General features: G+C 46.0%; 1 protein-coding gene across 1 annotated transcript in view; it reads left to right on the forward strand.

The window, feature by feature from the left end:
• ARHGAP23 (Rho GTPase activating protein 23) overlaps positions 1 to 26,288 on the forward strand; it is a 247,147-nt gene that overhangs the window by 162,249 nt on the left and 58,610 nt on the right. Inside the window, exons 15-17 of the mRNA XM_082271434.1 lie at positions 1,334 to 1,455; positions 10,513 to 10,668; positions 15,943 to 16,021. Coding sequence (XP_082127560.1) covers positions 1,334 to 1,455; positions 10,513 to 10,668; positions 15,943 to 16,021 — 357 coding nt within the window. The remainder of the gene's footprint in view (positions 1 to 1,333; positions 1,456 to 10,512; positions 10,669 to 15,942; positions 16,022 to 26,288) is intronic.

Here is a 26,288-nt window from a genome sequence, read left to right on the forward strand (position 1 = left end):
CTGATTGGCAATCTCAATTCCTTGGATATCTTTTTATATCCCTTTCCTGTTTTATACAGTTCAACTACCTTTTCCCGCAGATCCTTTGATAATTCTTTTGCTTTCCCCATCACTCAGAATCCAGAAACGTCTGTGCAGCACAGGGTGAAAGATGCTAAGGGTCTGTCAGGAGTCCAGAAACTCATTGACCTTTTATACACACACACACACTTACTACAAGCAAACAGACCACAGGTGAGGGTGGTTGGCTTTAATAGCCATTCAAACCCCTTTGTTGTGTGCATGTTATCAGGCCAAAATCACCAGGGTATGTAAACTTTTGATCAGGGTAATTTGGGTAGTTTCTGTTGTCATTATGATTTAAAATGAGTAAACACAGTTGATTGATAATAAATGGCTTCAGCCAAACACTAACCATGAGTGAAAAAAACATTTTTGTGTTATCATTCTTATTCTCAGAAAAATGGCCAAGAAATCATAAATTCTTCCAGGGTATGTCAAAGCAAGCAAAGTCCGTTCTTGTATTAACAGAGGCATGGACTCCAGAGAGAGAGATATCATTTTGCCCCTGTACAGATCATTAGTAAGACCTCCCCTGGAATATGCAGTTCAGTTTTGGGCAGAGGAGATCTCAAAGGAGATTGTACAGATATTGTACAATTTTATTGTGTAAAGTGGCCAGATTAAGCCTCAATACAGGCAAAAGTCCACTGACAAACCTTCATAAAGGTCTGCCCCCACATGTGGACTACACTATGAAGGAACATTGTTGATGTTTGCCTATTTTTGGTAAACATCTCAAATACCTGGTGAGATGGTTTTTCCAAAAAAAAAAATATATTTAATTCATTCTTCAAAGCAAGTTGAATTTTCAGTAAGAAGATCCAGCACTAATATCATGTTTTCCAACTGACACTGCTAATCAACTAGTTAAAATGCTTGCATTCAAAAAGGATGTCTCTCTCTTCTAAAGCTGGCTTTTTTTTAAATTTAAGCCCACAGGATTAAAGAAATCTATTAGCGTATATGCAAATATGGAATTCACTTTCCAGAATTGATGGCTGGCTGAGCCACCCTCCTTTTGCCTGCACGCAGAAGCAGAGTACTGTATATTCATTTAAAAAGTTTAAAAATAAATAACACGTATTCGCTGGGCTCAGGTGCACCCCAGACTTAATATACGTAACATCAGGTTACAGTTTCCTTCAGTTTTCATAAATCAGCCCTGTTTTTAGCTTTGTTATGCTTTTGAAACTTTTTCATTCAACATGAAGAAGAGAGTTCCTTTTCTATTAAATTAGGTTTCATGACTTTTTGTCTGTTTTTTTGCTAGCTGAGGAAGGAGCTTCATCTAAGGTTCCTTGGGGTATTCATATCATAAAAAAGAACAAGAAGAGCCCTCCACGGGCTTTTGGGCTGAGGCTCGAGGATTGTCAGCCTGCAACTGAAAATAAGGTAAGATGTTTTAATGTTGCTTTACAATATTCGTTTTAATGTACTAGCAAAGTTTGTCTGTTCCAGAACAGGCGGGGTTAGGCATATTATAAGCAATACTACAAAAGCAGCAAGTGTATAAAAGCAAGTAATGTGTGCAGGAGAGATGGGAAATGACTGGACAGTATGGGCTGGAAAACACTCCAGAGGGTATTAACAGTGGGCGTTATGTGTAGGAGAGGCATGTAAAGGATTTGTCAACTGGTAGTATGTAGAAAATGATTTTGGAGAGAATGGAAGTTAGCATTATGTACAGGAGAGAAGTGTGTAGGGGTATGACACTAAGCAAAGTCTACAGAAAATGCATGCTAAGGATGCGATAGTGAGGTAGTATGGGCAGGAGAGGTGTGTAGAGGATAGGACCATGGGCAATATGAGAAGGGGAGGCATGTGCTATACAGAAAAGGAGTGCAGAGGATATGGCAGTACACACTATGTGCAAAAGAGTGTGTGGGGTATGGCAACACGCCTAATGTGCAGTAGAGATTTACACAGGGTATGATGAAGGACAGTATTTGCAGGAGATGAGTGTGAAGGGTATGGCTACAGGCACTATGTGTAGGACAGCATGCGCTATTCACCTAAATTTGGATCTGGAGGAAGATTAAACAATGTTAAAGCAAAAGTTGCATTTTAATACTATATAGGATAAAGGAAAGATCTTCTTTTTTTTTTTTTCTAATGAGCGTATTTCCAGTTGAAAGGCTGATTTTAAGTAAACCACTTCAGCTCTGGAAGGTTTACCCCCTCTTCGCGACCAGGCCAAATAAAATGTATATCCTTTTTTTTACCCACAAGTAGAGGTTTCCTTTGGTGGTATTTGGTCACCTCTGCGGTCTTTATTTTTTATGCTATATACAAAAAAGGCCGTCCATTTTGAAAAAAATATATATTTCTCTATCGTTCATTGACGGACGCAGTCCTCTGATGCATATCAGTAGGGTTATATTGCCCCCTACAGGAGTAGGACACTAGGCAGAAAAAAAGTTCTGGCTATTCCTATGGACAGTCCCGGAGGGTACACTCCCTCCCTTCCTGCATAGGATGTCAGTTTTTAATCTGCCCAGTCAGGAATAAGGACCTAGTTCCTTGCTGGGATCTTTGGTCCTGGCATAAATGTGTTTTTTTATGTAGATTTTTCTTAGCTAGCCTTTTTCTCTGGATTTTTTCCTGTGAGATCTACAAGCAACTATGCCAGATCTGGGCGACGGACTGGATAATCTAGATCCAGTGGTCACCCCTGCTGGCCAGCGAGCGTGTGCAGGCCTCAGCTCTGCGCTGGGTCGCCTGCGACATAGTCCCACTGGACGGGGACTGGCCCTCGAGTTAAACGTCTCACAGAGTTCCTATTTGGCCGACAGCCCCCCCGCTTCTGCAGAGAGGGATCCTGTCAGGAGATGGCGGGCGCCTGTGTCCCTGGTATGGTGAGTAAACGTTCCCCCAGCCCCCCCTCCCTGGCGGATTTTGGGGTGAACGTGGGCCCCTCCCTGGGATGGTCCGACCCTCACACTTCTGAGTTTCCCTCTGTCCTGTTATGCAACACCCCCCCCCCCCTCCCATGTAGGGGACTGTTTGGGCCTACCTCAGGCTGAGACCTCGTTTGCAGGCCGCATGGGGGGCTGAGGGGTGCACTGTCTGCGGCGCTCGGGCGATCGTGCAGGGGGGGCCTCGGTCCTGAAGGTGTTAGGAGGGCTGGCAGGGGGCCCCCCTGTGGGACCTTGTTGCCCCGTGGGGCCACCATTTTGTTGTAGCCTCGTCTGCTACTATGACGGCGGCCATCTTGGTAACCCCTTTTTGGCCATTGGATTCTTGCCGAGGAATCTAGGTGGGAGTGCCTGGAGGCATTTTCCAGGGATGGAGCCCCTCCTTTCTCCCTGGGCAGTTTCCAATGCTCTCTCCCTTTTGGGAGAGCTTTCTGCTACACGTGCAGACGCCCTGGGAATGCAAAATTGGGACAGTGGGTTCTGGGGGGGTCTCCAGGGCGTGCTTGACCTTTTGGGGGGCGCTGTGGCGCAGTGGGACGGTTTTTTTTGTGTAGCACCCTACAGTTAGGTGCTAGGTAAATGTATAGTGGGCCTTGTCTGCCTAACAGCAGGGCCATGATTTCTGTTAGTTAGGGTGTCATGGGTTCCAGATGTGTTTGCTGAAGGGGAAGTCTCCCCACTGGCTCCTGTGAGAGGCTTCTCATAGGGTAGTGGAGGAAGCCCAATCAGGGGACACATTCAAGCTTGTAACTACCCCAGGAGGCAGATTATGCCACAAAGGATTCTGGAAGTGGATATAAGTTTGGGGGAAGTGCGTGACACAGTGTCTTTGGCGGGAGCAGAGTCCCAGGAGGGAGAGAACGGCTGTCCCTCCTCCTGTCTGAGGAAGCGGATGTCTCAGGGTGTCGCCTGGGAATCCAGAGAGTGCTGAGTTGAGCGGAGGGGATCCGGTGTGCCGAGAACCTGCGGAGAGCGAGAGGGGTCCAGTCCCAGGAAAACCTACACAGGTCGTGAGTACTGAGGATTGCCCCTGGGGGTCTGCCTAAAGTCAAAGGGGACCCCTCCGGAAGAGGTTCTAGGATCCCGTGTCAGCTAGCTGAGGAAAGTGGGTACCTAGGTTGAGGACCCTGAAGTTACTGAGGGGGTACAGAGTCAGTGAACCCTGAAGAGTTCAAGGTTAAAGGGCGCACCTGCAGTTTGGACCTTGAATTGTACAGAGTGTCAGTTGAGAGTTGCAGCTATACAGGAACCTACAACAAACTACCTCAAGCCAGTGCAAGGCTGGAGGGAAGTAGCCAGTGACTTTGCAGTACCGCAGTGTCAGTAGTTCTATAATCCACAGTCCTGGATCTTCTGGACTTAAAGTCGAGGATTCAGCACTTCTATCAAGTTACAGTGTGTTCTGAGAGTCAGTGAGCGTCGGCTGGCGTCAAGGCAGCTTTAACAGACATTTTTCCTGGATAAAGTCCCAAGTGTATTTATCTACAATAAAACCACAAAACAAAGATGCCGGAGTTGTCAATGTCTCAGTTCTCACACCCAGGGTCGCAGCTCGCATGGGCTGGAGAGGTAACCGGTAACAATGGCAGACCTACATCAGGCCACAGGCCTGGAAACCTTGCTACATTTGCAAAAAAAAAAAAAATGTCATTTTTTGCAAATTTTGCTGGTGGGTTCTTCTGGTTCAGTATGGACCCTGCAGACCATGTGTCCCAACCTGACCCCCTCACGGAGGCTGCAGGGCCTTCCGGATCTCCAATGTCCACCAAAGCATTTTGTGCGGTTCTGTAAGCATATGGGTCCCGGGTGGAGGTGGCCTTGAGAGGGCAAGGTGCGCAGAAGCGATCTCCACCTGTCCCTGCCTCATCTAATGTCTCGGATTCTGAATCGGACTCCCCCCTGCCGCGCAAGATACAGGCGCTGGTGGATGTACTGGTTGTTTCGGTGCATGACACCCTGCAATTTGGAGGACGCAGCGGTGGCTGCGCCTGGGGCGCAGGTTTGCGTTTGGCACTCATATGCCATCTGGAGCAGCTTAATTTGCTAGCATGCTCATAACGAATGGGACAATCCGAGATGTTAAAGCTGTTAAAGCAAACGTTTTCAGTTAGGTTGAGGTGTAGGTAGTTTGAATTTTAGCTCAATAGATCAAGGTGAAATGTTCACACCTAAGGTGAATTAATTGAAGCAATGACTTATAATACAGACTCATTTCTTATCGAACGCTCACTCCCAATCACTGCCAGCCCCTCTGCTAGGTATAAACTGTATGTCGTTTTGTAAAATTCATCTTCTAAATACCCTAATCCTTCTCCTTGATCAACGGTCACGTGACCGCCTGTCACTTTCTTTTTCTGATGTATGTACTACAGAGGGAGGGGCAGAGATCTTCCTCTGACGTCTGCCGGGCGGTCACGTGACCACCCTCTGTAGTGTATACATTGGAGGAAGAGAGTGATGGGCAGTCACGTGACCGCTGATTGGGGAGAATGATTTGGGTATTTAGAACATTAATTTTACAAAACAGCATACAGTATATACTACATGTTATCCTAGCAGAGGGGCTGGCAGTGATTGGGAACAGTAATGTTTGCTCTGCCCAGAACAGTGCAAGAAAAGGGCGGCTCCCACACAGAGCATACAGGCAGGGAGGGGAGGGGGGGAGGAGGACAGAGGAGAACAGAGAGCAGGGCTGCGGATGATGGAGGCATGTAAACTGACCACGGTGTCAGGGCTCAGCAGCCATGATATACTGTGGTCAGTTTACAGAGGGGAGGTTAGAAACTGGCAGGATCAGCCAGGTATTGCAGGTGATAGAAGGGGCCAAATGACACAGCACAAGCACTGTGCTGTTTTTCATGCTTTAAAGGAACAGGATGCTTTTTTTTTTTTTTCTTTAGGGTAACAAACGCTTTAATCTATAGTTTAGTGGAAATCCTTGGTCATGTATTTAATATTTATTTGTAAAATAGAGATTGTATATATTGAAAGCAGACATATAAACAGTTTAAAACGTATACATTTTAAAAGAATTCTAGAATTGAGGATGCCATCTCTAGGAATTTTTCATTCGGGTTTCTGGAGGTACATAAAAAGCCTACACCTGTAGCCCCAGGGCATTATACGCCCTTTGGGGCAGTCCCAGGGGGTATACTCCCGCTCTCCGATAGTTACATAGTTAGTGAGGTTGAAAAAAGACATCCGTCCATCCAGTTCAACCTATGATGTGTGTGTTTGCTGTTAACCGTACATTGTATACCCCTGTATGTTGTGGTCTTTAAGGTGCCCATCTAATAGTTTTTTGAAACTATCAATGCTCCTTGCTGATAAGACTGCTTGTGGAAGAGAATTCCACATCCTTACTGCTCTTACAGTGAAGAACCCCCTACATATTTTAAGGTTAAACCGCCTTTCCTCTAGTTTTAGTGAGTGGCCAAGTGTCTTATTGTATTCCCTTTCTCTGAATAGTTTGTTCCTTATGCTAGGGTCACCAGTACAGTATTTGTACATTGATATCATATCCCCCCTCAATCGTCTCTTCTCCAGAGAGAATAAGTTCAGTGCTTGTAGTCTTTCCTCATAGCTGATGTCCTCCATTCCCCTAATTATTTTTGTTGCCCTTATCTTGACTCTCTCCAGTTCCAGCACATCCTTTCTGAGGACCGGTGCCCAAAACTGGACAGCATACTCCAGATGTGGCCGGACCAGAGTCTTGTAGAGAGGGAGAATAATCTCTTCATTTCTGGAGTGAATCCCCTTTTTTATGCATCCCAGTATTCTGTTGGCTTTGCTTGCAGCCGCTTGGCATTGCATGCCACTGCCAAGCCCGTTGTCCACCAGTACCCCCAGGTCCTTTTCCATCCTAGACTCACCCAGAGGTCCCCCCCCCCCCCCCCAGTGAGTAGCTTGCTTTCGTATTTCTGATGCCCAAGTGAATTACTTTACATTTTTCAACATTAAACCTCATCAGACATGTAGTTGCCCACCCCATTATTTTCTTCAGGTCCGCTTGTAAGGTTTCCACATCCTGCATCGAAGATATTGACATGCTTAGTTTAGTATCATCCGCAAATACTGAGATTGTACTAGATATCCCCTCTTCTAGATCATTTATGAATAAATTAAACCGGATTGGTCCCAGGACAGAACCTTGGGGGACCCCACTTTCCACACCCGCCCAATCCGAGTACTCCCCATTTATCACCACCCTCTGGACTCTTCCCTGGAGCCAGTTCTCGTTCCAGGTACTCACCCTATGGTCCATACCTACATTCCTTAGTTTGTACAGTAAGCATTTGTGGGGAACGGTGTCAAAGGCCTTTGCAAAGTCCAGATACACCACATCCACAGGTTTACCTTTATCTAGGTGGCAGCTCACTTCATCGTAGAAGGTTAATAGATTGGTTTGGCAAGAACGATTTTTCATGAATCCATGCTGATTACTACTAATAATACCGTTTTCATTACTAAAGTCTTCTATGTGGTCCCTTAACATCCCCTCCAAAATCTTGCAGACTACTGATGTTAGGCTGACCAGCCTATAGTTACTCGGGATATATCTTCCTCTGGAAAAACTTTAGAATTTGCAGGAGGCAATTGAGCTTCTGATGTCCAGCAGACGATCATCTCTTCGGTCTTGCATGTGGGTACTGGGCCTGATGGTGTCTACCTTAGGGGTGGTTCCATTTGCATAGTTCCACACAAGTTTTCTGCAAAAAGAGATTCTGGTGAAATAGAACAAGGATCCTCAGTCTCTAGTCTAGACAATCTGATCCTCCTGTTGAGCCGGAGTACGAGGGGGTCCCTGGTTTGGTGGCTTTGTTCTCCGGCACTTGGTCAGGGCCAATAGTTTCTTCCCCTGTACTGGACGGTCGTCACCACGGACACCAGCCTGTCCGGGTTGGGAGGCATCCTTGGTGTGGAGGAGTCCAGACTACCGATCAATGCACTGGAGCTCCGAGCAATCATACTCTGTCTGGATCATTGGACATGTCGTCTCCAGGGGTGCTCAGTACGGATTCAATCAGACAGTGCCACAGCTTTGGCCTTTGTCAATCACCAATGGGGCATGAGAAGTGTCCTGGCAGCTCGGGAAGTAGCCGGTATTCCAAGGTGGGCAGAATGATTCATTCCAGCCCTCTCTGCTGTGCACATTCCAAGTGTGGAAAATTGGCAGGCGGATTACCTCAGTCGAAAGGCGTTGGATCAGGGGGAATGGTCACTTCACCTGGAGGCGTTTCATCAATTGTGTCTCCAGTGAAGTACTCTCGAGGTGGATCTGTTGGCCTCTCGTATCAACAGATAAGTGAAGAGGTTTGTGGCACATACCTGGGATCCTCTAGTCTACGCCACATACATATTAGTGGCTTCTTGGAGTCGGTATTGTCTGATTTATGCTTTTCCACCGCTAAAGCTTCTGCCGAGACTCCTGCGCAGGATCAAGGCAGAAGGGATTCCGGTCATCCTAGTGGCTCCAGACTGGCCTTTCTGGTCTTGGTACGCCGATCTGGTACGGCTGGTCGCTGATGCTTCTTGGAGACTTCCTCTCAGGGAAGATCTGTTGTCGCAAGGGCCAATCTTCCATCCTGCTTTACAGTCCCTGACTTTGAGGGCTTGGCTGTTGAAAGCCAGGTGCTGAATGATAAAGGGTTGTCTGATTCAGTGATTCTTACGCTGTCAAAAGCTAGAAAATCTACTTCTAGGAAGACTTTCCATGGTACTTGGAAGACATACTTTTGTGTGGTGTGAATACCTCAGGGTTCAACCTCGCTCCTTTTCGTTGACTCGGATCTTGGCTTTCCTCCAACGAGGGGTTGAGCAGCGCCTGGCCTTGAGTACCATCAAGGGCCAGTTTTCGGCTTTGGCAGTTTTCTTTCAATGTCTGTTGGCCACACACTTGGTGCATACCTTTCTCCATGGAGGGAGACACTTGGTTCCTCCAGTGCGGTCTCCATTGCCGCCGTGGGACCTCAAATTGGTGTTGTCAGTTCTTCAGAAGCCTCCCTTTGAAAACATTTGGGAGGTTCCCCTGCTTACGTTGTCTCAGAAGGTGGCCTTTTTGGTGGCTATTACTTCTGCGTGCAGGGTGTCGGAGGTGGCGGCGATGTCTTGTCATTTGCCTTACCTGGTGATTCACAGGGATAAGGCGGTTCTTCTCCATGTCCGTCATTCCTTCCAAAAGTCGTCTCTAATTTTCATTTGAATGAAGACATTGTGTTGCCCTCTGTTTGTCCCGGGCCTAAGAATACTAAGAATTGCCTTTCATTTCCTGGATGTGGTTCGGGCAATAAGGGTTTACCTGGCAACTTTTACAAAGTCAGACTCCACTATTTGTCCTCATGGATGGACCTTGCAAAGTGTTGGCTGCTTCTGCTGTGACCATTTCCAAATGGATCAGGCAGAATGTGGTTCAGGCTTATTCCATTAAGGGTCAGGTTCCTCCTTCTGTTAAGGCACACTCTACTTGGCCCTTCTGTCATCAGGCGTCACTGATGCAGGTTTGCAAGGAGGCTACCTGGTCGCCTGTGCACACGTTCACAAAGTTTTATAAGATGGATGTGTTGGCATCTGGGGATGCTTCCTTTGGCCACAAGGTTTTGCAGGCTGCTGTTTAGAGGACTTGGTCCTTTTTGAGGGCGTTTTAATTTAAATTTTTTTTTAGGCGCGCTCCAGTTGTTTTATGGATGAGCTCCATGTTACCTGGTTGGCTATGTTTAGCCTTGGGAAGTATTTTTTATCTGTCTTCCCACCCCCCTCCCCCTCCCCTCATGTTTGCCACTGCTTTGGGACGTCCCACGTAGTCAAGAAGATGAGGAGCTGTGTCCGTCAATGAACGAAAGAGAAAATGGGATTTTTTACTTACTGTAAAATCCATTTCTCTGATGTTCATTGACACACAGCACCCACTCCTCTATGGAGTTGGATTTTTCTCTTCTGACTTTTCTCTTTTGTTACTGCTTGTAACAAAATGGAGTACCTATAGCAGAGAGTGGGAGTATACCCCCTGGGACTGCCCCATAGGCGTAGTCAAGTTCTTTTCTGCCTAGTGTCCTACTCCTGTAGGGGGCAGTATAACCCACATAGTCAAGAAGATGAGGAGCTGTGTCCGTCAATGAACATCAGAGAAATGGATTTTACGGTAAGTTAAAAATCCCATTTTTCTTGTTTTTTTAAGGTACAGGAAACTGTTACTTTTGGGAAACTTTCTTCAGTGTAGACATGGCATTTTAGGCATTTTTTTGGAAAATGCAGATTATCAAATTTCCCTGCTTAATTGGATATACTGTATATTGGATAGATTAGGTAGGCCATTACACTACGAAGGTATTCTAAAGGTGATTGTGCAGCCTGTATAGTTTATGGCCAGCGCTTAAGTGTTATTGCAGTCCTTGCCATGCTCTATTGACAGTTTGTCCCGTGCAGAGTGTTTTACTGATTGATTTAATTATTAAGCTGGTTAAGTATTCTAGTCATCTGCTTTCAGTTATATATTGTGGAGACATCGCTTATAAAGACCACATTGTGTTATTCACAGGGTGTTCCTCTTATTGTGGAGTTGTGTTGCACGTTGGTGGAAGAGAAAGGTCTGGAGTACCTAGGCATATATCGTGTCCCTGGAAATAATGCAGTAGTGAGCAGCCTGCAAGAACAGCTCAACAAGGGATTATGTGAGACCAGCATGCAAGACCAGGTGAGTGGATCAGCAATGAATTCAGCCTTACAGGGAGCACACATACACACTCCAAACTTTTTTAGTGGAAAGTAGCATGTGTTTTTAGGGATTACATATTTTGTTGTTTTCTCCAGAACCACACAGATTAGTGTAATAGATCTAGGTATGCCATTTGATATACAAGAAAATCAAAAGATGGTTCACAGCTGACATGTCATGGTGAGCATGCATGATGTAATTATACACTGCATGCAGTTCAGCCTTTCTCATGCATTATTATTAATGGAAGAGCTGACCAAAAACTATGCAAGGATACTATGCTATGTTGCCATAAAATGTACTGTAAAAGAATACCTGAAATACTTAGCAGGATCTTCTGCTGCACAATCTACAAACAAGTCAGTGAGCAAAAGCATAGTTACACAGTTAGACAAATAGAAAACCTCTATATACTCAACCCTATCCAGAGGAAAACAAAAGGTCCAGAGGTCTTACGAATAATTTGAACAGGGCAAAAGTCTCTCTCTGGAGTCTATGCCTCTTTTAATACAAGAAAGCATTTTGCTAGCTTTCGGAACTGTAGCTTGGCATTGCATAGTGGTAATAAAGTGATTGTAAAGTCAGAAGTTTATTTTTTTTATCTTATTGCATTCTATGCATTAAGAAAAAAAGCCTTCTCTGTGCAGCAGCCCCCCTAATACCTGAGATGCAGCGATGTCCACGAATGCCTAGGTTGTCCGAGACTCTCCTTCCTGATTGGCTGAAACACTGCAGTGGTGCCATTCGCTCCCACTGCTGTCAATCAAACTCAGCTAATGAGGAGAGAAAGGGGGCAGGGCTGAACCGCAGCTCCATGTCTGAATGGACACAGGGAGCTGCAGCTCGGCTCGGGTGCCCCCATAGCAAGTTGCTTGCTGTAGGGGCTCTCGACAGGAGGGAGGGGCCAGGAGTTCCATTTAGGGACCCGAGAAGAGGAGTAGCTGGCTGCTCTGTGCAAAACTACTACACAGGGCAGGTAAATATAACATGTTTGTTATTTTAATTTAAAAAAAAAAACAAGACTTTACAATCACTTTAAGTTCATGATCTACCAGAACACCCAGATCCTTCTCCACTATTGACTCTCCCAGCTGTTCTCCTCCTTGTATGTATGATGCATGCATGTTTTTTGCCCCTAAGTGCAAACCTTTACGTTTGTCAACATTAAACCTCATTTGCCACATAGTTGCCCAATTAAATAGTCAATTGAGGTTGACTTGTAAATTGGAAACCTCCTATAAGGACATAATTCTACTTCATAGCTTGGTGTCATCTGCAAACTCTAAAATTGTACTTTTCTCTATCGTTCATTGACATACGCAGCTTTATATCTTCTTGACCACTGGGTTATGCTGCCCCTCTACAGGAGTAGGACATTAGGCAGGAAAAAACTTTACCATGCCTATGGGGCAGTCCCTGCAGGCATAACCCCAAACACTCTGCTACAGCCCTCAGTTTGTTTCTGCCTAGTTTAGGTGTAGGACCTAGTTCCCTGCTGGGACTTCGGTCTTAGCTATTCAATTTGGGAAACTTTTTTATGTTTAATTGTTTACTAGTTAGAGTTCCTGGAGAACTACAAGCAACAACCGGATGGGTTTCGGACTGGATATTCTAGATCCTTAAGGTCTCCCAGCCTGGCCAGCGAGTGGGAGCAGGTTATAGTCGCCACGCCAGAGCACCGTTGGACGGGGATGAGTCTGCGAGTGGACCATCTCGCTGGGACGTAAACGACCTGGGAGTCGCAGCGTACCCCTTGGCTGGCAGCATCCCCACCCCGGGTGGGAGGTAGTCTGTTAGGAGTGGCGCCCACCTGATACCTTGGTATGGTGAGTAAAATGTCCCCCCAACTCTCTGGCGGTCTCTGGGTGGACGTGGGCCCCCTCCATGGAATAGTCGGACCCTCGGGTATCCCTCGATTCCCCTGGCTTTTCAGACATACCAGGCCCCCCTCAGTTGTTTCCCCCCCTTTCCATTGCGTGTTCCTACCTCTGGGGGACGGATATATCACAGCCGCTGTGGCGTTTCTGCGGGTGGGCATCTGTCCTGGTGGGGTCTCCTCCTGGGGACCCTCTGATACCTCTTGTCTGAGGACCCCCCCTGGGGGTCCTGCAGGCCGCATGGCGCGCTTTGGGGGCCGTTGATGCTCACGTTATCTCAGAAGGTAGCCTTTTTGGTGGCTATCACTTCTGCCTGCAGGGTGTTTGAATTGGCGGCGTTGTCCTGACGCTCACTTATCTTGTGGTCCACAGAGATAAGGTTGTTCTTCGACCTAATCAGTTGTTCCTTCCTAAGGTGGTTTATGATTTCCATTTGTATGACGACATTGTGCTGCCTTCACTCTGTCCCAAGCATCCCAAGGAATTTGCTTTGCATTCTTTGGATATGGTTCGGGCAATTAAAGTTTACGTAGCGGCTACTGAATCTTTCAGGAAATCAGACACTGTTTTTGTCCTTACCAAAGGACCTTGTAAAGGATTGGCTGTGTCTGCTGCAACCATATCCAGATGGATCAGGCAGACGGTGGTTCAGACTTATTCACTAAAGGGTCAGGATTCTGATTTCTTGGTGAAGGTGCATTCTACTCAAGCGCTGAGTGCCTCTTTGGCTTTTCGCCATCAGGCAAGTAAGTTTGTAAGACGGCAACTTGGTTGTCAGTGCACACAAATTTTACAAGGTAGATGTGTTGGCATCTTTGGATGCCTCTTTTGGCCGCAAGGTTTTTCAGGCTACTGTCTGAAAGAAAACTTTTTTCTCTTTTGAGGGTGTATGTTTTTTCTAGGTGAGCACCAGTTGTTCCTGGTTGAGCTCCTTGTTGCCTGGTTGGCTAAGTTTAGCCTTGGAAAATTTTGTTCTTCATTGCGTTGTTTTTTCTCACCCCTCATGCTAATACTGCTTTGGGACTTTTACTTACTGTAAAATCCTTTTCTATGAAGTTCATTTACAGACACAGCACCCGCTCCACTAATTATGAGTGGAATGGGGTTGTTGTCTTTTAAACACTGCTTGCAATGAAACTGAGGGCTGCAGCAGAGTGTGTGGGGTTATGCCTGCAGGGTGTGGTGAAGTTTTTTCCTGCCTAGTGTCCTACTCCTGTAGGGGCCAGCATAACCCAATGGTCAAGAAGATATGAAGCATTAGTCGCAGAGGTGTTCTTTTGGATTGAGGCCAGGCGAGCGTGGGGGCCATTCAATGGTATAATTTTCTGCATCCTCTTGGAAATGGCTGCATACTCTCGCCACATGAGGCTGGGCATTGTGGTGCACCAGGAGGAACCCAGAACCCACTCCACCAGCATAGGGTCTGAGCATGGGTCCAAGGATTTCATCCTGATACCTAATGGCAGTCAGGGTACCATTGTCTAGCCTGTAGAGGTCTGTTTGTCCCTCCAAATACAATTTTTCTAAATAATTACAGCTTTTGCACTATAAGCAAAGTACTGGCAAATGCTTGATATCCTGAAATCGAATATCCTATCCCTGTACTCAAGAAATACAGGATAAAATGATTTCATATTATTATTTGTAATAATTTTATACAATTAGTGTTGCTTAATGCAAAATACAACTGCATTTTTTTTTTATTTTATTTTGACAATTTCTTTGATATTAAGTTTAAAAACAATATATTGAATGGAGATTTTACATGTGCTAAAAATTGGTGTGAAAATCATTTTGATATGCAAACAGGTTAACAGGTTTTTTGTTGCCTAAACTGCTGCATACTAAAGTTAATCTGGTGATGAATGTTTTGATTTTGAAAGGGTTAAAGATGATGAGATTCTAGTGGTTGGATTTATGTATAAAATGTAGCTAAGCCCCGGTGTTTGACCCCCCTCCTCCTTCCCCCACCGCCCGGCCATTCACAAAGCGCAGTGTGCAGTAGGGAACTGGCTGTGAAGCCACAAGGCTTCACTGTCATTTTCCCTTAGCTGAGATGGCGGTGGCAGCATCACCTGAGAGCCAATTTGAAAAATTGGTTCGGGTCAAGACGCCGCTGGATTCGTGGACAGGTAAGTGTCCAAATATTAAAAGTCAGCAGCTACTGTTTTCATTTTTTCTGAAGGAGGCTGGAGCTCAACTTTAAACTGTATTTCCAAGCATTATCCAATATTACTCCCAACTTTACTCCCAAACCCCCTCCTAGAGCATGTCCCAGTATTTTCTTTTCTCTTTTTACTGTATTACTTTAGTGAGAATAGCTTTTACTACTCCCTGTTTGTTAATGGATTTGTCAGGCAGTTTTTTTTTTTTGCAGGGACAGCTGCTGTGAGGTTAGTTCCTATTAAAGTCAGCACACCCCTAAACCACATCTTCCAAGAGCCCTTTCCCTATGGAGTTTGTGGACAGGTGCTTGGGAGTCGATGAAGCAGCTTTGGTTTGAAAATAAGCCAATGTTTGCATGTGGAGATGGGTAGGGTTATGTGGAGTTTTGTAGTCCAACATGCAGGTCAGGCCATGCTGGTTGGGATGTCAACTCTTTTGTTTGGCACGGTGGTGTTAGCCACAGGAAGTTAGATGTACACTCAATTCAGATAGATCAACAGTTGCCAAAAATGTAAAGGTATAACATGTGGGAAGCTGTGCATGTATTATAGAAATATACAGAATGTTTTATTTTATTTTATTTTACTTTGCAGAGACCTAAACTTTAATTTGTATTTCTGTAGCACTTTTCTTCCTGGGGACTTAATGCACTTAGGTGAGGCAGCCATCTTGTCTAAAGGAAGCAAGATTGGTAGCCAAATGTGAGGTTCTTATTTGACTAGAGTTGTGCTTTAATGTAAAATAATACATTTACTACAATGGTGAAATGAGATGTCTGATCTTGTTTGTTTTATTACAAATCATAACATTTTTGTCATTAGCACCTAATTTACACGGATGATTTTAAGCTTACAGCTGTGTGAGGGTCATGTTTGCACAAAATGGGATGCACAGGCGTTTCGTGCATCCCCATGCAGGCAGTCTCGTTCATGTCATCTTGATATCCGTGCAGGTCCCTAAATGCACACAACTGTCAAATTGGGAGCAGTGGCTCTATCCATGCAGCTGCTGCATCACAATTGACTTGAATAGACTGCCTGCACAGGGATACCCAGAACACCTGTGCATCCACCTGTGTAGGCGAACATGGCTGTCACATGGGTGTATGTTTAAGTGCACCTGTGGGTACCAGGCTAAGGTTTTATATATAAAGAAATATAATTTAATTTTTAAGACATAATTAACGATGTGATCTATATTTTGGTTTCAGCGATGGCAAGATTTGAATGTGGTCAGTAGTCTGCTTAAATCTTTTTTCCGAAAACTGCCTGAGCCCCTCTTCACTGATGGTGAGTCTGATTATGTGGCATACAGGGTTAGAGGTGCAATAGTGTGGTTGAGGTCAGATTGCAGAGAGTAGTAATGGTAACAAAATGTTTATCTGATAACAGATTTGTAATTCTGTATAGCAGGTCTTGTGATTTAGGCACCTCTGCAAGGTTGGTACATTTTCTCTTGGCATTAACTGGTCATTGAAGCCCAGGCCAAATTATTAGCCTCATCCTACTTCAATTAATGCAGTTCGCATCAGTTAAATTTCAATATGACTAATTTGCTACAAAAATAATTTTTACATTTTTGTTTTATTTTGGTACACTCTTTTAATACATACCATGCTCATCTTTTTTTCTTATAAACGAAACAATTGACAAAAACTGGAAACAAAATTTTTTTTTTTTTTGCCAAAACCGTTTTTTAACCGGTTGCCGACCGCCGCACGACTATATACTGCGGCGGTCAGCCCCGGCCAGGCAGAGTGACGTATCGGTACGTCACTCGCCTGTCACTGACTTGCGAGCCTATCGGCTCGTTCACAGACAAGTCAGTGCGTGTGACCGGCGGACTCGATGTCCGTCGGTCACACTGCGATCGCTCCTGTGAAGGGAGAAAGACAGAGCAGCTTGTGTAAACAAGCTGCCTGTCAGTTCTCCCTGTGTAAAAGTGAAGATCTGACCGTTCTACTATGTAGAACGGTTGATCTTTGCTTTTACACCAATAGGAATGTCCCTACACAGTTAGAAACACGCCCCTAGGACACACTTAACCCCTCCCTGTCCAATAAAGTTAACCCCTTCCCTGCCAGTGTCATTTTTGCAGTAACAGTGCATATGTATAGCACTGATTACTGCAGTAATGTCACTGGTACCCCCAAAAGTGTCAAAAATGTCAGTCAAGGGTCCGATCTGTCCGCCGCAATGTCGCAGTACCGAAAAAAAAATCGCAGATCGCCGCCATTATGCGTTAAAAAAAAAAACACCAAAAATGACAAAAATCTTTCCCTTTGTTAGTAAACGCGATAACTTTTGCGCAAACCAATCAAAATATGCTTTTTGCGATTTTTTTTTTTTACCAAACATGGGTAGCATAAAACAAATTGGCCGAAAAATGTTAAAAAATTTTGATTTTTACTTTTTTTTGGGGGGAATTTCATATAAAAAAATGTGAAAAATAGTTATTTTTGCAAAATTTACGCTCTTTTTTTGTTTATAGCGCGTGATCAAAAAATCGCACAGGTGATCAAATACCACCAAAAGAAAGCTCTGTTTGTGGGAAAAAAAGGACGTCAAATTCGTTTAGGTACAGCGTCGCACGACCGCGCAATTGTCCGTTAAAGTCGCAAAAAAAACCCTGGTCCTTTAGCAGCCAACTCCTCCGGGGCTTAAGTGGTTAAACAGTACTATGCATCTATTTACTGCATCTGTTTACTACAGAATGTACAACAGAATGTTATCTGCTTCTCATAGCATGAGTTACAGTATTTTATTTTTTTGCTTTGAAATGGGGACAATGCTCAACTGGTAGTGATAGCAGTAAACTATGCATGAGACAGTGATACCGAGGAACAGTCTAAGCAGGTTTTTCCAGCGCTTGTATGCACCCTGTGCTTTCTTGGGATCTCAACTTGGTTCTTTCAGTCCTGACAAAACAACAGACGGATGGATTATTTGTCCTGTTCTCAGGACTTTGGAAGGGACACCCCTCTTCTAAGTTCACCATCGCAAGATAAATTACAACTCTAATCACTAGAGTGATCTCCTCCTGTGCTTTCTTTTTTTTTTTTTTTTTTAAACTGACTTTATTCATTTTTTTATTTTTTTTATTTTATACATAAGAGAAAAATGTGCAGGACAATCATAGTGCAAAGATACCAGAGCGTGTACAACTGATAAATTATTCAACATGAGAAATTCGTGAGATTAAGCCACTCGATAGTATATCACTAAGATTGGCTCTAGCAATATTCAATCACGGCTTTAGCTCCCAACAGAACAATGAGCAAATGATCTCTAAGATAGAATCTTAAGCCAGCCATAGACGGTTCAGATCTCGGCAGGGACAGGGCAAGATTCGAATCATGTATGGACAGGCTGATTGTACCAAGTTGATCGATCGATAAACTTGGGTACAACCAGCCTGTCAGAAATTTCATGCGATTATCGCCAGTGGCTATGGCCACTAGCAGTAATTACTTTGTGTTCTCCTGGCCGGGTATTCCCCCATCAACACTAACTGTAATGATGGGTGAATCATGAGCGATTTTTGCACCGTCTATGGCCAGCCTTGTACCAGTTATAAAAGAAATTTAAAAAAAACAAAAAAAAAGTTGGGAAGGAAGGAGTGATTAAGGAAAGGGAGGGAGGATCCTGGTATGCAACTCACCCAAAGAGTGATACCACTGAAAGAGGATTTCGTACAAGGTGCAAACTGAGCTTTTGGAAGCTTGAGACCTGATCAGTTGCCATGTCTTTAAAGCTGAACTCCAGCTTTTGATACACTTTACATAGTTCATTTGGGCCAAGCTGGCCCAAATTAACTATGGTCTTCATCAATATGTGAGGGATGTGCTGTATTAACTGTATGTAGCTTAGGCTACATACAACATAACGCACTGGTTTCCGGGTTTGAGACGAGACCACGAGACCAGGAACAGCTCCTTACAGGAAAGAGCCGCCAACTCTGCCACTCCTCCTGCCGAAGTGATAGTAGCAAAAGAAGCCACCTTCTGAGTCAAAGGACTAACTGAGTCTCTTGAATTGGTTCAAATTGTGGCCTGTGTAAGAACAGCCAAAACCAAGTTGAAGTCCCAAGGACAGAAAGGTGGCCTAATAGGTGGGACTGTCCGTGGTAAACCCAGTGCGAAATACAAATAAGATTCCCAGGCCCTGTCATGGAAGCTCCCTAAAGCCAGCGGCTCTTTCCTGTAAGGACCTGTTCCTGGTCTTGTATCATGATGACGTGATGTTGCATCCTCATCCATCTTGCCTAGAGTGGTTTCTAGTTTTCACTTGAATCAGCACAGTATCTTGCTTTTCTGTTTTCCTTTTCCACAGTCAGTAGGGGAAGGAACACTGCATACTCTGAATGTAGTTTGGGCGGGCAGGATTTACTTGAGTTTGTCGACACAGATCAGGAATCCTGGTTTTTGCAGCCAGTAGGGCCCAGGAAGGGCAGGCGGCATCCAAGTCAACTATTTCACACCAGATCCACCAGTTAAATTATTCAAACCTATAGTTTAGAGTGTAAGGTCTCACCCTTTTTGGTGAGAGTGCACTCTACCAGGAGTGTGGGGTCCTCTTGGGCTATCCGCCATCAGGCGTCAGTGGCTCATGTATACAAGGCTGCTACATGGTTTTCGGTGTATGCCTTCACAAGGTTTTACCAGGTGGATGTCCGAGCCGCAGAGGATAATGTCTTTGGCCACAGTGTCTTCCAAACGGCGGAGTAGATCCTTTTTGGATTTATGGCAGTGATTATTGTGGTGTCTCCCACCCCTCTAAGTTTATTGCTTTGTGGCATCCCACATAGTCATGATTATAGATTTCTCTGTGTCCCATGATGTACGATAAAGAAAATTGCATTTCTCTATCGTTCATTGACAGAAGCAGCTTCATATCTTCTTGAACATTGGGTTATGCTGCCCCCTACAGGAGTAGGACACTAGGCAGGACAAAGCTTTACCACGCCTATGGGTCAGTCCCTGCAGGCATAACTCCACACACTCTGCTACAGCCCTCAGTTTGTTTCTGCCTAGTTTAGGAGTAGGACCTAGTTCCCTGCTGGGACTTCGGTCTTAGCTGTTATTTTTTTGGGAACCTTTTTGTAATTTATTTTCTTTTAGTTAGAGTTCCTGGAGAACTACAAGCAATAGCTGGCCGGGTTTTCGGACTGGATATGCTAGATCCTTATGGTCTCCCAGCCTGGCCAGCCAGTGTGCGCAGGTTGTAGTCCAGCACTAGGCCTCACCACGCCAGAGCCCCGTTGGACCGTCTCGCTGGGACACAAGCGACCTGGGATGCCCTGAGTCACAGTGTATCCCCTGGCTGGCAGCACCCCCACCCCTGTTGGGAGGTATTCTTTTCGGAGCAGCGCTCACCTGATATCGTGTTATGATGAGTAAGTGTCCCCCCAATTCTCTGTTGGTTTCGGGGGGGAAATGGGCTCCCTCCATGGAATAGTTGGACTCTCAGGTATCCCTCGATTTCCCCCCGGCCTCTTGGGCAAACCAGGCCCCCTCAGCTGTTTCCCCCCCTCCCAAGCAGGTTCCTACCTCTGGGGGGGCGGGTGTTTTGCGGCCGCTGTGGCGGTTCTGCGGGGAAGCGTCTGTTCTGGTGGGGTCTCCTTCTGGGGACCCTCCGATGCCTTTTGTCTGTTGACCCCCCTGGGGGGTCCTGTAGACTTTTTTGCTCTGTTAAATGTTTCTTCATTGCAATGCATGGGCAGCCATTTTTTGATAGTTCCCCATAGGAATGCATGGGGTGGCCATTTTCTTGTAGTCCACAATCGCTGGACGGCAAAGAGAGACACTAAAGACTCTAGGCATGACCTAGGTGCTTTTTTATTTCCTGTGTCAGATCGTTTCGTTCTGCTGCACAGAACGTTCCTGAAAGCCTCCTGATCGGTTTGGTAATGCTTTTGGGGTCCCTTGTAGGTATTCCTCACTCATACTTCTGACAGACTTCGTTAGACTGGGACTTGCAGTACTGCTAGTGCAGCGGTGCGATCGCGTTTTTGCGACTTTTTTAAAATGTGACACAGCATCTTTTTATTTTCAGTGTAAATGGAGCCCCAGGACAAAATTTCACCTACAGACCCCCTCAGTGCAGCTGCGGGACCCTCTGGGTTGCACCCCCTGTCTGCATTTACAGTAGTTTTGGAAAGCCTGGTGTCAAAAGTGTATTTAGTGTTAAAAAGTGCCACTAGCCATAAGCGCCCTTTGCCTTCGCCTCCCTCTGTAGTATCTACAGATTCTGAGGCAGATATGGCTGCCGCAGACGCACCCCACCTTGGTGGATCTGTGTCATCGCATTCTGAGGGTGAAGAGGACATGTCCGCCATTTTTAAAGTTTCACGCACTGAAACTATTAGCACTTATAGTTTCAGTGTGAGAAACTTTAAAAATGGCGGATGAGTCTACAGCGTCAGGAACGCAGGTGTCTTTTGGCAGCCCCAAATCCCGGAAATCGGGCGGATGCGGATTCCACTCAGTGGACAGTTCCACCAAAGGTTGATAAGTCTACTGTGGTGCCAGTGGAAGAATCCCTGGCCGTTACGGCCCCCGTAGATAGACGGATTGAGTCTCTTTCCCGCCATTTACATGTGTTAGCGGGCTCAATATTGAAACCAATATTTGTGACCACCCTGGTGTCACAGACCATCACTGAATGGGTGAAGTTACTTAAAGGTCACTTGGAAACAGAACAGCTCTCTCTGGGGCTGATTGAGCTCCAAATGACTCAAGCCCTGCTGTATCTATGTGATGCATCGCTGGATGCGGCTCCCCTGGTGGCCAGAGTGTCTGCGGTGGGAATTGCTATTAGACGCATGGTGTGGTTAAAGAGCTGGTCTGCGGACCAGGCTTCCAAAAAGGCTCTTTCTGACCTTCCCTTGTTCCCCTGTTTGGATCCTCCCTGGATGAGTTGATCAAAGGCCTTACGGGTGGGAAGAGTACTCTTCTCCCTCAATCCTCTAAGGGCAAGGCACCATGTACTAGACGGGGGGGCCTTCTTTTACTGCTCATAGGCGGCCCTTTCGTACCTCCGGGTTGCAAGAAAAAAGGAAAGCCATTCAGGCCTTCTGGGGGTTCCAAAAAGACATGGTCAGGTAAACCGAAGACAGGCCAGTCCGGATCTGCAGACAAATCCTTGTCTGCTTGAAGTGGTGCCCTCACCCGTTTCTGGGGTGGGGGGACGTTTTCACTTCTTTCTGGAACCATGGACTTCCTTGTTTCAAGACAAATGGGTACAAGATTGAATTCCAGTCTCGACCGTCGGACAGGTTCTTCCCGTCCAATCTGCGCCTATCTCCAGGCCAGTTAAGGGATCTATGAGAGGCAGTACTAGATCTGCTGTCTATTCCAAAAAAGATAAGTGCTATACAGCACCCCCTTTCCTGCGCTCGGAACCTGGTCCTCAGGCTGAGGCTCTGAGGAAGAGGCACGGCCTCGAAACGCGTCAGCCCTCTGCTTCCAGGAAAGACGTTGATCCTCTGGCATGAGGCAGATTTATGGAATTGATGTGCCTGAATTTCACCATTGTTTGTGAGTAGCTGATTTAAAATTTTTCATTTAATAAACTCGCTGAGGATAATGCGCTAGGCTGGTGCGCCCTTTTCTTTGCTTTGTATTTTTACTAGATCTGCTGTCGCAAGAGGTGATTGTGCCGGTTCCCCCTCAGGAACACTTTCAAGGGTTTTTTCAAATCTGTTGCTGTGCCCAGAAAAGGAGGGCAAGGTGCGTCCCATTCTGGATCTCAAGGCTTTGAACCGCTTTGTGCGGGTACAGAAGTTTTGAATGGAATCCATTCGAATGGTAGTGTCATCCCTACATCAGGGAGACTTTTTGGCCTCTATAGATATCAAGGAAGCATATCTATACATCCCTATCTACGCTGGACAGCAGCGTTTTCTTCGCTTCGCTATAGGAGAGGAGCATTATGAATTTGCAGCTTTACCCTTTGGTTTTCGCCTCCGCCCCCAGAGTCTTTAACAAGGTGCTGGCCCTGGTGTTGGCATTACTGCGCCAAAGGGGGATTTCGGTACTGGGGTCCCTGGACGATCTCCTATTGAGGGCGGACTCTCATTCAGCCCTGTTGGGTGACTTGACGATCACTGTCCAAACACTGCAAAAGTTTGGTTGGAACATCAATTTAAAAAAATCTGCCCTGATACCTTCATTGAGACTGGATTATCTGGGCCTGACTCTGGATTCCGCTTTGGCGAGGGTCTTTCTTCCCCTGGACAAGTTGCAAAAGTTGCTGGGGGGCAATCCGGTTGCTGTTGGCAAACAATCTGTCCTCTTAGCGGACTTGTATACGGGCCATGGGTCTGATGGTATCAACCTTTTAGGCGGTTACATTTGCTCAGTTCCACACAAGACCCTTACAAAGGAAGATTCTTGTCAAATGGAACAAGGATCCAAAGTCTGCTCTTCTATGGTGGCTTTACTCATCAGCACTACGCCAAGGCAAGTCCTTCCTTCCATTGTATTGGATGTTGGTAACCACAGACGCCAGCCTGTCAGGCTGGGGTGGAGTGCTGGGGAGGCTCTGCGCCCAGGGATCCTGGACAGTGGATGAGTCCAAGCTGCCAAAAAGTATCTTGGAGCTCAGAGCGATAAAGCTTTGCCTGAGACACTGGACGACTCGTCTGCAAGATTGTCCAGTCCGAATTCAATCGGACAGTGCCACGGCTGTGGCGTACATAAATCATCAAGGGGGCACCAAGGGTGTCTTGGCGGCCCAGGAGGTGGCTGAGATCCAGTATTGGGCGGAAAAGTTTGTTCTGGCTCTCTCTGCTGTGCACATCTCAGGTGTGGAGAACTGGCAGGCAGATTACCTGAGTCGTCAGGTGTTGGATCAGGGAGAGTGGTCCCTACATCCGGAGATGTTTCATCTCCTGTGTGTCTGGTGGGGGACACCCCAGGTTGATCTGTTTGCTCCTCATCTCAACAAGAAAGTTCCAAGGTTTGTAGCCAGGTCCCAGGATCCTCTGGCCTATGCCACCGACTCACTGGTGGCTCCTTGGGGTCAGTAACGGCTGATTTATGTATTCCCTCCTTTAAAACTCCTGCCGAGGCTTCTTCGCAGGATATAAGTGAAAGGGGTTCCGGTATTTTCTGGTGGCCCCAGACTGGCCTCACCGGTTTTGGTACCCGGACCTGGTTGGTCGCCGATGCTCCTTGGAGACTTCCTTTCAGGGAAGATATTCCTGTGTCAAGGGCCGATCTTACTTCGTGCTTTACAGTCGCTGGCTTTAACGGCGTGGCTGTTGAAAGTAAGGTATTGAAGGATAGAGGTCTTTTTGACTCTGTGATTCCTACGCTATTGAAGGCCAGGAATTCTACTTCCAGGAAGATCTATCATCGTACGTGGAAATTGTACATTTCATGGTGTGAATCGCTGAAGGTGCACGCTCGCTTGTTTTCGGTAGCTAGGGTTTTGACCTTTCTTCAAAAAGGGGTTGAACAGCGTTTGGCTTTGGGCACTATCAAAGGCCAAGTGTCACTTTGGCTGTTTTTTTTCAATGCCCTCAAGCTACGCATGCCTTGATTCACACTTTTTTCTTCAGGGTGTGCGTCATATGGCTCCTCCGAGGCAATCCCCACTGCCTCTGTTGGATCTGAAAACCTCCTTTTGAGAACATTCGAGAGATTCCTCTGCTTACATTATCTCAGAAAGTTGCCTTCTTGGCAGGTACCACCTCGGCCCGCAGAGTGTTTGAATTGGCAGCGTTGTCCTGCCACTGACCTCATTTGGTGGTCCACAGAGATAAGGTGGTACTTCAACCTAATCAGTCTTTTCTTCCTAAGGTAGTTTCTGATTGTCATTTGAATGAAGACATTGTTCTGCCTTCACTTTGTCCTAAGCCCAAGCATCCCAAAGAAATTGCTTTGCATTCTTTGGATGTGGTTTGGGCAATTAGGGTTTACCTGGCGGCTACTGAGTCTTTCAGAAAATCAGACGCTCTTTTTGTCCTTACTGAAGGACCTCATAAAGGATTGGCTGCATCTGCTATGACCATATCCAGATGGATCAGGCAGACGGTAGTTCAGGCTTATTCACTGAAGGGTCAGGTTCCTCCTTTCCCAGTGAAGGCGCATTCTACTAGGGCGCTGAGTGCCTCTTGGGCCTTTCGCCGTCAGGTGTCAGTGTGGCAAGTTTGCAAGGCGGCAACTTGGTCGTCGGTTCACAGGTTCACAAAATTCGACAAGGTAGATGTGTTGGCATTTTCGGACGCCTCTTTTGGCCACAAGGTTTTGCAGGCTGCTGTTTTAAAAGAGAACTTTTTTTCTCTTTGAGGGTGTATGTTTTTTCTAAGTGAGCTCCAGTTGTTCCTAGTTGAGCTCCTTGTTACCCGATTGGCTACATTTAGCCTTTGGGGAATCACGTTCTTTTTTGCGTTGTTTTTCCCACCCCTCATGCAAATACTGCTTTTGGACATCCCAATGGTCAAGAAGATACAGTATGAAGCTGCGTCTGTCAATGAACGATAGAGAAAACTGGATTTTTTCTCTGAAGTTCATTGACAGACGCAGCACCCACCACTCTAATTATGAGTGGAATGGGGTTGTTGTCTTCTAAACACTGCTTGCAAGGAAACTGAGGGCTGTAGCAGAGTGTGTGGGGTTATGCCTGCAGGGACTGCCCCATAGGCGTGGTAAAGCGTTTTCCTGCCTAGTGTCCTACTCCTGTAGGGGGCAGCATAACCCAATGGTCAAGAAGATATGAAGCTGCGTCTGTCAATGAACTTTAGACAAAAGGATTTTACGGTAAGTCAAAAATACAGTTTTTCTCTTTCGTTCACAGCTCCATATCTTCCATGACCCTTGGGTTATGCTGCTCTCCATAGGAGTAGGACACTAGGTGGAAAAAAGTTTGACAATGCCCATAGGGCAATCCCAGGGGGTATACTCCCACTTCCTGCTCTAGCTCTTTTTGCCTAGTCAGGAGTAAGGGCCTAGTTCCTTGCTGGGATCTCTGGTTCTGGCATTTTTTCTTTTTAAACAGAAAATATTTGCGAGATTCCTCTGCTTACATTGTCCCAGAATGTAGCCTTTTCTTGGTGGCTTTTTCTTCTGCACCGAGGGTATCGGAGCTGGCAGCTGTCTTGTTGTTCACCTTGGTGGTTCACGGAGATAGAGTGGTACTTCATACCTGCCAGTTTCCTTTCTAAGGTCGTCTCTGGTTTCCATTTGGAAAAAAAGCATTGTGTTGCTTTCCTTGTGTTATAAACTTAAGCACCCTGAAGAGATTGCCTTACATTCTTTGGATGTGGTTCGGGAAATCAGGGTGCACTTGGCAGTGACTGAGTCATTCCAAAAAATCGGATTCCCTGTTTGTCCTTACGGATAGTTTCGGTAGGGGCTGGCCGCGTCTGCTGTGACCTTTACCAATGGATCAGGCAGACGATGTGCAGGCCTCTTGTATTAAAGGTCAGGATCCTCCGTTTTCCTGTTAGGGCGCGTTCTACGAGGGTGCTTAGGGCCTCTTGGGCCTTCTGTCATCTGGCGTCAGTGGTGCAGGTTGGCAGGCGGCCGCCTGGTCATCCGTGCACACTTTC

Source organism: Pelophylax lessonae (assembly GCF_965119305.1).
Source record: "Pelophylax lessonae genome assembly, chromosome: 11".
NCBI lineage: Eukaryota > Metazoa > Chordata > Amphibia > Anura > Ranidae > Pelophylax > Pelophylax lessonae.